Source organism: Macaca fascicularis, chromosome 1 (genome assembly GCF_037993035.2).
Source record: "Macaca fascicularis isolate 582-1 chromosome 1, T2T-MFA8v1.1".
NCBI lineage: Eukaryota > Metazoa > Chordata > Mammalia > Primates > Cercopithecidae > Macaca > Macaca fascicularis.
This window is the reverse complement of record NC_088375.1, coordinates 24,675,602-24,687,850: the sequence shown is the minus strand read 5'-3', so window position 1 is coordinate 24,687,850 and position 12,249 is coordinate 24,675,602. Positions and strand designations below refer to the sequence as shown.

General features: G+C 36.4%; 1 protein-coding gene and 1 pseudogene across 3 annotated transcripts in view; both read right to left on the bottom strand.

Moving 5' to 3' along the window:
- Positions 1-12,249, bottom strand: part of MAEL (maelstrom spermatogenic transposon silencer) — a 46,802-nt gene that overhangs the window by 5,209 nt on the left and 29,344 nt on the right. For all 3 annotated transcript variants that reach the window (XM_045392081.3, XM_074003195.1, XM_065520240.1), the window contains 3 exons: positions 11,800-11,854; positions 11,534-11,675; positions 762-824 (listed from right to left, as the gene is read on the bottom strand). In XM_045392081.3, the coding sequence (XP_045248016.2) occupies positions 762-824; positions 11,534-11,675; positions 11,800-11,854 (260 nt within the window). The remainder of the gene's footprint in view (positions 1-761; positions 825-11,533; positions 11,676-11,799; positions 11,855-12,249) is intronic.
- LOC123570568 (5S ribosomal RNA) lies at positions 10,857-10,975 on the bottom strand (annotated as a pseudogene).

Genomic DNA, 12,249 nt, shown 5'->3' with positions numbered 1-12,249 from the left:
TTTTGCACCAATTAACAATCCTCACTTCCCCCTCACCCCTCTAGTACCCTTCCTAGCTTCTGGTAATCATTCCTTCTACTCTCTATTTCCATGAGTTCAATTGTTTTGATGTTTAGATTCCACAAATAAGTGAGCACATGCGATGATTATTTTCCTGTGCCTGGCTTATTTCACTTAACATAATGACATCTAGTTCCATCTATGCTATTGCAAATGACTGAATTTCATTCTTTTTTATGGCTGAATAGTACTCTATTGTGTATATATACCACATTTACCACATTTGCTTTAACCATTCATCTGCTGATGGATACTTAGGTTGCTTCCAAATCTTGGCTATTGTAAACAATGCTGCAACAAACATGGGAGTGTAGATATTTCTTCAATGTGTTTCCTTTCTTTGGGGGATATACCCAGCAGAAGAAGTGCTGGATCATATGGTAGCTTTATTTTTAGTTTTCTGGAGAACCTCCAAACTGTTCCCTATAGTGGTTGTATTAACTTACATCCCACCAACAGTGTATGAGCGTTCCCTTTTCTCCACATCCTCACCAGCATTTACTATTGCCTGTCTTTTGGATATAAGCCATTTTAAACCAGGGTGAGATAATATCTCATTGGAGTTTTGATTTGACTCCCTTTGTTTTAAAAGAGCATTGTGGAAACAGTTACCCTGACTGCCAAAGCAATAGCAAGCAAAACAGCACAGAATAATTTAATCAGAATACAGTATTATGAAGAAACTCCTTTCCCCAACTTACGCAATCTTCTTGCAAACAGCTAAAGCACAGAAGAGAATATCATTTTCTTCATGCCACTTGCACCTGTACAAAAAAAAGGACTTTAATATTCTAACTGAAGTAGCACTGCTTAAAGGTTTTTATATGCCAGATTTCTATCTGAAATCTTTTAAAAAATGAGGTTACTTAAAGATTAAAACTTCAAATTTAACACAAAGATTTTTAAAAAACAGATTTTAATGCTACCTTCTCTGATACAAATTCGTGATACTACACAAGCTACACATAACCATACAGTCAAATTTTACCTTGAAATAAAATGAGTGCTTCTGGCACATCAGTGACATGCACTCATTCAACAAACATTTATTCAATGTACACTATTTGCTAGGCCTTGTGGTAGGCACTAGAAATACAGTATTGAAAAAACAGAAACTACTGTCCACACAAAACTTACTTTCCAGTGGGAAAGACAGATCAAGAAAGATATGTAAGCATAATACATAGTAAATTAGAAAACTGGGAAAGTTCTAAGGAGAAAAAATAAAAAGGTGATATAAACTATGCGGGAAGAGCAACATTTTAGATAAAGTGTCAATGAAAGGTAACACTGAGAAGGTGATGTTTCAATGGAGATCTCAGGAGGTGATGTTGGTGAGGAAATGATGGAAATACGGCCGGGCGCGGTGGCTCAAGCCTGTAATCCCAGCACTTTGGGAGGCCGAGACGGGAGGATCACGAGGTCAGGAGATCGAGACCATCCTGGCTAACGCGATGAAACCCCGTCTCTACCAAAAAAAATACAAAAAACTAGCCGGGTGAGGTGGCAGGCGCCTGTAGTCCCAGCTACTCGGGAGGCTGAGGCAGGAGAATGGCGCAAACCCGGGAGGTGGAGCTTGCAGTGAGCCGAGATCCGGCCACTGCACTCCAGCCTGGGCGACAGAGCGAGACTCAAAAAAAAAAAAAGAAAACAAAAAAACCCTAAATGGGCTGGGCACAGTACTCTATAAAATACTCTGCCTTTCTACACAATCTTCTGTATCCTGTTAGAGCTATTAGTTTGCTTTTGTTCCTGGGATTATCTCATTCTTCTGGACTGAGTTGTGGTCTCCCCATTTTGTTCTTTTTCATGTTGCAGGCTTTTCTTAAATGCCTGATTATCCTTAATTGCATTCATATTTAGATATGAGGCACAATCTGTGCTCACTGCTACCTCCACCTCCCAGGTTCAAGTGATTCTCATGCCTCAGCCTCCTGAGCAGCTGGGATTTTAAGCATGTGCCACCATGCCTGGCTAATTTTTGTATTTTTAGCAGAGACAAGGTTTCACCATGTTAGCCAGGCTGGTCTCGAACTGCTGACCTCAGGTGATCCACCCACCTTGGCCTCCCATAGTGCTGGGATTACAGGCATGAGCCACTGCGCCCAGCAGGCTTTCATTTCTCTGAGTCACCATTCAGGCCATTTTTTATTGGAAAGGTCCCCCTTTCAACCCAAATCTCTGCTCTAAGAAATTCTATCTTCACAAAAGACACAAATAAAACATTTATTCCATATAGTATTTAATAGTTTTTAAACTCTTACAACACTTAAGTGACTTCTTCTGCATATGATTTTTCATAACTTTTTGAAACTCTTGAAATTCTACCAGAATTTACCATACATGACTAATATCTTCACACTAGAGTCTTATTGGACAGGAGATTCTGAGGCCAAGGATGACTGTGTCACTCTTTCCCACAGAAATTTTCCCATACAAGTGCCTTATGTACAAGAGCAGTTCCAATCCTGCTAAGTATCAAAAGCTCATTAAATTGGGCTAAGAAAAACTATTTTAAAGTGATAAAGTATAAAACTGCATTTCTTAATACTACTGTTGCTGGGGTTTCTGGTTCAAGATGGTGAATTAAACACATGCACAAATTTATCTCTTCTTGGTCCCAAGACCCTGTGAAGATGACAGTCAAAGAATAAAAATGGTAGCTGTCCACAATAAAGGAAAAAGGCAGGAAGAGGCCTCCATAGAAAATGTTTTAACAAATCTTTGGCAAATAAACAAAATAAATGGTAACTGATGAAGCTGGAAAGAAGTCACAGTCTTCAGTGCTCAAGAGGCTAACAGCAGAAGAAGGTCTGCCTATCAGAACTCTGAAGAGGCTCTGGACTTGTGAGCATATCTCTACTCACAGAACAGAAAGGGAAGATACGAGGCTGAACTTCTGTAAAAAGAATAGTCTACTTCCCTGACCCCCCATGCAAAAAAGTAAACTGTTCTTGGAAAACCAGGCAGCAAGAATGGCTGCTGGTACCCTAAAGCAAAGCCTTTCATATTCTAGCATTTAGGATTTTGCCTCCAACTAAACATCTCTCATCTGCTTTCCTTACAGGAAAGCCTCATCAGTTAACAATCCCCACTGAACAATATGGAACACTCAGCTTTGTAGCCTCATTTCTAAATATGAACACAATCAAGGATAATCAGGCATTCAAGAAAAGCCTGCAACATGAAAAAGAACAAAACAGGGAGACCACAACTCACAATCCAGAAGAATGAGATAATCCTGGGAACAAAAGCAAACTAATAGCCCTAATAGGATATATAAGATTGTGTAGAAAGGCAGAGTACTTTATAGAGTGGTAAAGAAGACCAAATACTTCACATGGATTTATGAAATTATTATATCCAGAATCCAAAATCCCAGTTTTTCTCATCTCTTCAACCCTCATCAACACTGATGATGGCTATGATTTGTGTAACACAGCAACACTTACAGGCTGAGAGGTACTGAGACTTCGAAAAGCCTCTGCCCACATTTTAACTTGTCAGAGCTCATCAGGGCTTGTGCTGAGTTCTCTTTCTGCTGTTTGCTGAGGTGATCTCATGTACATGCTGTGAGGTCCATCAAAGCAGAAGACTTGTCTTCCTGTACTGTATCTTCCGTGCCCAGCACATAGTGAAAAGAATGCTGACACTACCCAAACTGCTTCACTGAGCTCTAGCAGGGTGACAGTTGCTTGCCTGCTATCTCTGGATGTGATGCCTCACCAGGACCTCAGAACATTGTAACCTTGCTCCTCTCCTCCCCATCTATCCAGTAGTACACACTAGAAACCTGGGTGTCATCTTTCATTATTTTTTTCCGTTTTCTCTCTCTGGGTCCAGTCCATCAGCAAGGTCTACTGACTTTAACCTATCCTAAATCGACCTATTCCTCTCCATCTCTCCCTGTGTTCTTGCGTGTTTAAAATTTTTCTAATGGTTTATGACCCCCCCACCCCCCGACTGCTTCAACCTCATCTTGTGCATTCTCCTCTTTACTCATTACTCCACAGTCACACTGACTGTCTAACAATTTCTAGTAAACACCAAGCCTTTACCTCAAGGTTTTTCCATCTCTGTCCAGGGTGCTCTTCTTACCATTTTTTGCATGGCTGCATCCTTTTCCCACTTCGGTTCTCAGTTCTAATGTCACAACCTCAAAGTCTTCTTGACCATTCTATAAAGTGGTCTACTTTTCTATACATTCTTCTCTGTTAGAGTGTCCTGTTGATTTTCTTCTTAGCACTTACCACAGGCTAAAATCACAATTTTCTTTATTATGTACTGTATGTTTCTTTCCTACTTAACTGTTAGCTTCTTGATGGCAGGGACCACATTAATTTTGCTCACTTTTGGATCATCTCCTGGCACAGAGGAGGTGCTCAATAAATATTTGTTGATGAAATAAAGGCTACCATGTTTTAGTCAGCAAGTCATAGACAGTGAATTAGTCCAAGAATAATTATGACAAGAAGCATCAGGAGAATAGGGGATCTATAAAAGTTATAAATATTCTAGCCTCTAAAATGCATGTTATTAACAGACTGTTTAAGATTCTAAAATTCAATTTGTCTAATTGTACTCAGTTTCACCAATACAAAACCTACCCATTTCTGTTAGAACTAAACAAAACATTTACCACAAATTTACTACCAACTTTAAGGTCTTTTAGTAAGCGTTTAAGAGCAGTGGTTGGAATAGGTTTCATTTGCTTGTATTAACAGACTCTAACAGTTTCTATTGTATACTACAATCCAAACTCCCTTGTAAAATATCATACATTTGAATCTTACTATGTTGTGAAGCTCAATAAAAAGTAGATCTATCCTGTCCAAAGAAGTTTAGTAAAGTGCCTACAGTACTGTGTAAGAGTTTTACCTTTAACAAAATCCCACAGCATGGACCTCAAATGTTTTAAACCAGAGCTACTCTAATCTTGTTGCAGAGTATAGCTACTCTGCTGAACTCAATACTGTATTTCTTCAATTATAAAACACATTTTCTTCACATTTTAACCCAAATTAGAATGCATTTTACAATTGAAGGTATTGTACAATGTACATTTGACAGTCTAGAAATAGTTGCCATTGCCTAACCATGTACAAATTTAATTATTAATCTTGATGGTAACCAGACATTTGCAATCCTTCAACATTTTAGTCAATAAACCATTTAAAGATTATTTGAGGACATATTAGTTTGTCCCTGAAAACTTTCTTTTGACCCCTTCTGAAAAGATGAAGAAAGAACTGGCATCAAAACTTGCAGAAAGGGTATGCTTAGAACAAAACCCCAGAGACAACAGTGGAGTTCTTTTTTAAGAAATGCTGTATCGCCAACACTCTTAATGGCACAGAGGACAATAATGTATAAAAACATGGAAAATGAATGACTCAATGTGAAATTTCTGAAATACTTCAGCCTGTAACTGAGGTAATGGTACATAAATCCAAATATCTTAACACTTCATTCATAAGCTTTACAGATTAACAAGAACAACAACAAACGTGGGGAAAACAAAATCTCCACCTGCAGCATAACTAGAAGAATGCTACAAAACTCAGTTGTCTATAAATAGAAAAATGAAAACTGTAATTTCCAATGGAGCAATTTCTCAGTCTCCTACCCCAATCTTTATATGGAGTAGAGTCCAGAAAAAACTGTGGGGAAGAAAGAAAATGGAGAGCCTAAGATTAAATTAAAATCATTTTTACAATGAGGAAGCCCATTCTTTATGTAAATATTCAAACAGTCCTAGTAGATCAGAGCACTGACTATAGGCAAGTGCCACGCTAAGTGAAAGAGGAAGGGGGAAGGGCCCTTTAAAAATTAGGTGGAGAAAAAAAAAGCAAACGGGGAAATTTAAGATCATGCAGGAAATAAAATTCTAAGAACCTACAACCACACTCCCACCACCCTGAAAACATTCATTAAAGAACCTGTACTTTGTCACATTGACAGAGAGGAAGGTTCCTGGAACAAAGACTCTCAATCAAACCTCCCCATAAATTATCAGCCTTGTCCAAGAAATGCAAAGAAGCAATGTATCTTCATCTACAGAAAGCTATTATAGGAAGAAAACAAGCTATTATAAGAAGAAGATAGCCAGGCATGATGGCTTGCACCTGTAATTCCAGCAATTTGGAAGGCTGAGGCAAGAAGATCGCTTGAGGCCAGAAGTTCGAAACTAGCCTGGGCAACACAGCAAGACTCTGTCTCCATGACAAATGAAAAATAACTAGGTAGGTATGGTAGCACATGCCTGTAGTACCAGCTACTCAGGAGACTGAGGCATGAGGATTGCTTGACTCTAGGAGTACCAGGCTGCAGTGAGCTATGATTGTGTCACTGCATTCCGGCCGGGGTGACAGAGTGAGACTCTCTTAAAAAAAAAAATAAATAAAAGAAAAATAAAAGAAAACAGAAAAGGAGACTCAAAACACTTTAGCTGATAATTTCTCATACCCCCACCCCCCAAAAAATATGAAGGAGGGGAAAAACGTAACATTACTGTGTTAGTCTGTTCTCACACTGCTATGAAGTAATATTTGAGACCGGGTAATTTATAAAGGAAAGGGGTTTAACTGACTCACAGTTTTGCATTGGTGGGGAGGCCTCAGGAAATTTACAATCATGGGAAAGGCAAAGGAGAAGCAGCCACCTTCTTCACAAGGTAGCAGGATGAAATGAATGCAAATAGGGGAAATGCCAGATGCTTATTAAATCCATCAGATCTCATGAGAACAGCATGTGGGAACTGCCCCCATGATCCAGATACCTCGACCTGGTCCCACCCTTGACACGTGGGGGTTACAGGGATTACGATTTGAGGTGAGATTTGGGTGGGGACACAGAGCCAAACCATATGAGATTTGGGTGGGGACATAGAGTCAAACCGTATCAATTACCATTCCATGTTAAATTAAATATCCTGAAAAAGCATATGAGAATATAAAAACACACCCTGAATGAGAAACTTCAAAACTAGAAACAGAAATAAACAAAACAGAAGAAATTAACTCAGGAAAGAGAGGGGAAAAAAAGACAAAAACATTACAGAAAAGAACTAAATTACCAACTGCCCAAGGTTGAACAGATTCATTTGTAAAGTTAATAAGAGAAACTGAAGAAAGCAGAAACTATCATGAGAATAAACAAAGTAAAAAGCGTCAGAAAAAGTGACTGAAAGGCAAAGAAGATCAAACATACATATATATTGGACTCCTTTTAAGAAGAAACATTAAGCAGTGGAACAAAACTAGTATTAAACTATGATCTAAAAAAAAATCTCCAGAAATAGAACCTGATTCTGCATATTGAAGGGGCTCACCAAATGTCTCAGAAAATGGACCTGCATATAAACTCAGAGAAATATCCTAGCAACAGTATTAGACTTTAAAAATGAAAAAAGACTAAGGTCGTCTCCAGGCAAAATGATCAACTAACTCCAGTCAAAAAGATCACATAACTAAGGCCAAAATAACTAAGGCCAAGAGAATTAATTGACCAAATTTCACAAAAGGAACACACAAAGCCATAAAATGAAGTGGCATTTTCTAGAAACTCAAGGAAATACGGTGTAAACCATTAGAAAAAGTTTTAAATGTTCAAGAACACAGGGAATACTCTTCCATGAGCCCCTGATCAATTTACTGTATCAAGGTTCAGCAAACTTTAACTTTTAAGGCATCAAATATCACAGCAGGCAGCTTACAACTACAGGAAATGCAATGAAACAACAGGAGATTACTCTCAACACAAGATATATCAACTGGATAAAATATAACTAATGAAAATATAAAATACAACTAAAGAAAATCTAAATACAATCAATGTAGATGATGTATGTGTGTGGATCTCAAATGCTATATCCTGAAAAGAAAGTATATTCTCATATGCCAAGAGAACAGTCACAAAAATTGATTATAATATTAAGTCAAAAAAAAAAAACCCTTAAATACCAGTAACTTCCATAAAGTAAAACTATTATAAATGCTTTCTGATCACAATGTAAAAGCACTGGAATTTACTAAAAGAAACAAAATGCAGAAAGTCCTTTTCACGTGGACATGTAAAAGCCTTGTTTTAAAGAGATGGTAGTTGAGAGTTAAAATGACATAATTTATTTAAAATGGCAATGAATATATGGCATGCAATAATCTATGTAATTCATTGAAAACAATGATTAAGAGAAACTTCACTCTACTAAACACATTAAAAAATCAGGCAAAAGATAAATAAATTACATTTCCAGCCCCCAAAACTAGAAAAACAACAACGTACAAAGAGAATAACAGCAAAAATTAATTAGGAAGAGAATAGAAAAACAGGTCTAATAAATTAAAATCCTATTGTAGACAACACACTTGCTTACAAAAAAATGAGAGTGCACAAATATACAATGACAAGATAACCACTGAAACAGATGAAATTTAAAAAAATTTTAAGAGACCACACTTCCTTGCAGATCTTTAAACAAATAACTTTGAAAAGCTATATAACATGTACCATTTTCTAGAAACATACAGATTACCAAAATTTACCTCATTAAAATTAGAAAGCCTAATAAAATCAATTTCCATAGAAAAACAGAAAAAGTTATCAAGGAACTGCTCCTACAAAAATGCGCCAGTCCCAGAGATGCACAATCTGTGTGAGAAAAATTTTAAAACATATTTGAAAGACACAAAAGTAGATTTGAACTATGGAAAGATGTCCCAATCTTTGGAAACAACTCAATACTATAAATATTTCAGTTATCCCCAAGTTAATTTATAAATTTAATGCAATCCTAACAAGCTTTTTTTTAATGAAACTAGAATAAAGTTCTCTTGAATATTATTTTTGTTTACAAAATGGAAATGCATCAGACATTCAAAAGCTAAATTAGCAAAAATGGAATATGAACATGGAATACAAACAAGCAAATGAACTATTAATATATTCCAAAAGAGTAATTTGTACTGAAAGGGGAAAAAAGAACCTAAATAACTTCTGAACAAAGTATTTTGACTATATACTTTCAGACTATAAACAATGATAAACTCTAAACAGTTGTATGTCTTTTTTAAAAAATAATGGTACCATATAATTCTAAAAAATACTGACAGCCAGGGTTCTCATTCTTAGAGAAAGGAAATTTTTTAAAAAGTAAAAAAGCTAGAGAACTCTATGGTATTGGATTGAAATAACAGGTTAAGTGTGAACTCATGGTAAGACAGAGATGGATAAAAAGACTGACAGACCTAGCTACAAACAGATATGTATGGAGAGTGTGTACACACACACACAAACATATATTTCCTAGCTCTCTACTAAAGGGATATAGAATCAATGACACTTTAGTAAGAAATGAGCACACCTACCACCCAGATTCTATCTCCTAACTATTATGCTCCACTAAAAGAAACCAGAGATTCTTGGGAGAAATGGCTAATCCAGGGCTGGAACAGAGAAAGTACAAGATAAGCCTGTAACATATTGTGCCAAATAGAAAGCAAAGAAGCACTGTTGGATAGAAAGCAATGAAGCAATGTCAAAAGGATACACAAACCCCTGCTTGAAGGTACTCCCGCTGGCCATATATGGAACAATTTGATCATAAAAATAAATTACAATAATGGATTAAAATGTATTGAATAAGAATCCATGAGTCCATGCTCATATAAATGAAAAAAAAAAAGGGTAAAAAGGAGAAACTTTTTTTGGTTTTACAGTGGAATGCCAACCAATAAATGCAGAAGGAACAATCAAATAAGAAAAATCACCTTTCACAATGATAGTAATAACTGACTCAGGCAAAAGTCAGCACTTGATACTAAAATTTGTATATGAAAGTTTGAGGAAGAGAATATCTACCCAATTTGAAAGTATTTCCCCACAAAATATTTATTAATTATATGGTAAAAAGCCAGGAGTAGTGGCTCATGCATGTAATCCCAGCACTCTGGGAGGCTGAGGCGGGTGGATCACGTGAGGTCAGGGGTTCAAGACTAGCCTAGCCAACATGGTGAAACCGCTTCTCTACTAAAAATACAAAAATTAGCTGGGCGTGGTGGTGGGTGCCTGTAATCCCAGCCACTCGAGAGGCTGAGGCATGAGAATTGCTTGAACCTGGGAGGTGGAGGGTGCAGTGAGCTGAGATTACGCTACTGCACTCCAGGCTGGGTGACAGAGCAAGACTCTGTCTCAAAAAAAAAAAAAAAAAAAAAAAAAAAAAAAAAATATATATATATATATATATATATATGGTAAAAAAACAGTAACTTTCCAAGAGAGAAATATTGACAGGTACTATCTTAAACAAGTGATCAAAGTTATCATCATCAGTAATGGGATAAACTGACATCACATGCCTCCAGATATGACACACTGAGCAGTCACATAATCCCTTCTGTGGTATTCTTGCCAAAAATGCATAATCTCAATTTAACCATGAGGAAATACCGATCAACTAAAAGTGAGAAACATTCTATAAAATAACTGGCCTGTACTCAAAAATATCCAGATCATGAAAGTCAAAGTAAGACTGAGGAACTGTCCCAGATTAAAGAGATAAATAACTTCCCAGATTAAAGAGATAAATAACTAAGTGCAACATGTGGTCTTGGACTGGACTCTAGAATTTGTTTGGCTATAAAAGACATAGTGGAACAACTAATACAATATTAATATGGTCTTCAGATTAGATAATAGTATTGCATCCTATATTCAATATCGTGATTTTTGATCATTACACTATGGTAATATAAATGTTCTATATACACATGCGTGCGCGCACACACACACACAGTAAAAGCCTACAGCACCCGGTATTCCCAGGCAGTCTCTCATCTAACTACTAACCAGGCCAATCCCTGCTTAGCTTGTGAGATCAGACAAGATCAGGCGTGTTCAGGGTGCTATGGCTGTAGACTAAACATTCTTATTCTTAGGAAACACATATTGAAGTATTTCGGTGTAAAGAGGCATAATGACAGCAACTTACCCTGAAGTGATTTTGAAAAAGTGTATATATATTTAGAAACAAAATTATAAAGAAAATGTATTAAAATGTTAGCAATTAAGGAAACAGAGAATAGTAAACTTTGTAATATTTTTGCAACTTTTCTGTAAGTGTAAAATTATCTCAAAATAAAAAATACTTTTGCCAATTGATTTCACTTATATATTCTTTTACATGTAAGTACAAGAGTTCTATGTAATAAACATCTCTCTAAATAAATCTAAGGACATTCTTTCATCAGTATAGAAATTCTAAGTGATAAGAAAGAACAGTTTATTTGGCAGGTTTGTTTTTAGTGATACACAAGTAACAATGTATCTTACTATCAATGAAATCTTATATTCAAGGAAATACAATGATTCCAAGCTTTCATCGGAAAATATTGCATAAAAAGGTAAAAAAGTCCTACCATATTTTCCCAGTTTAGAAAAGAAGTCAAAATGACTCAAACAAAAATGCTAGCAATACCTTGTGTTGCTAGAATAATCCCACATGGCCACATCTAGGAGGCTTCGAATCCAAGTCTTAGAGGGCTCCTTGAGAAATTTTTGTTGGTAGATCCCCACTACAAGGTCCTCTACAGTAAGAAGTTGTAGATCTTGCCTGATTTCTTCCAGAGTAAATAGAAAAACACATACAATTAGTAAATTTAGATACTCGGAAGATATCAAAGTAGAAACAAACACAGATATTAATTATAACGCACTTCTGCAGCAACCCAGAGTTTTACTTACCTGATGCCTTTGCCATATGCTTCAAACACCAGTTGACTCTTGTTCTATCATCAGACTGGAGAAAGCAAAAAACAAAACAAAACAAAACAAAAAGCTACTTGTATCTTCTCCTACTTTGAATGACTTATAATGCTGTACTTTCAAAATGTGGGGGTTGGGAGGTAGGGGGCACAGGAGAAAGACTGAAGAGTTTGTGCCAACAAAATGAAAACTATAAAAAATTGACATATATTAGAAAAGACTACAGCTATTATTAGTCATATTTATACAGAAATGTTAAGATACTTTATGAGAAGCAAGGGAGACCTAGGGTATGCAAATGAAGAAATGTTCAGAAAAAGATCAGATAATCACCTCATGGTTATACTAAGTAGCAAGGTTAAAGTCCACTTTTCAACTCCAAGCCTCGAAGATTATCATCTCTTTAAACATTACAAAGAAAGAAGAAAG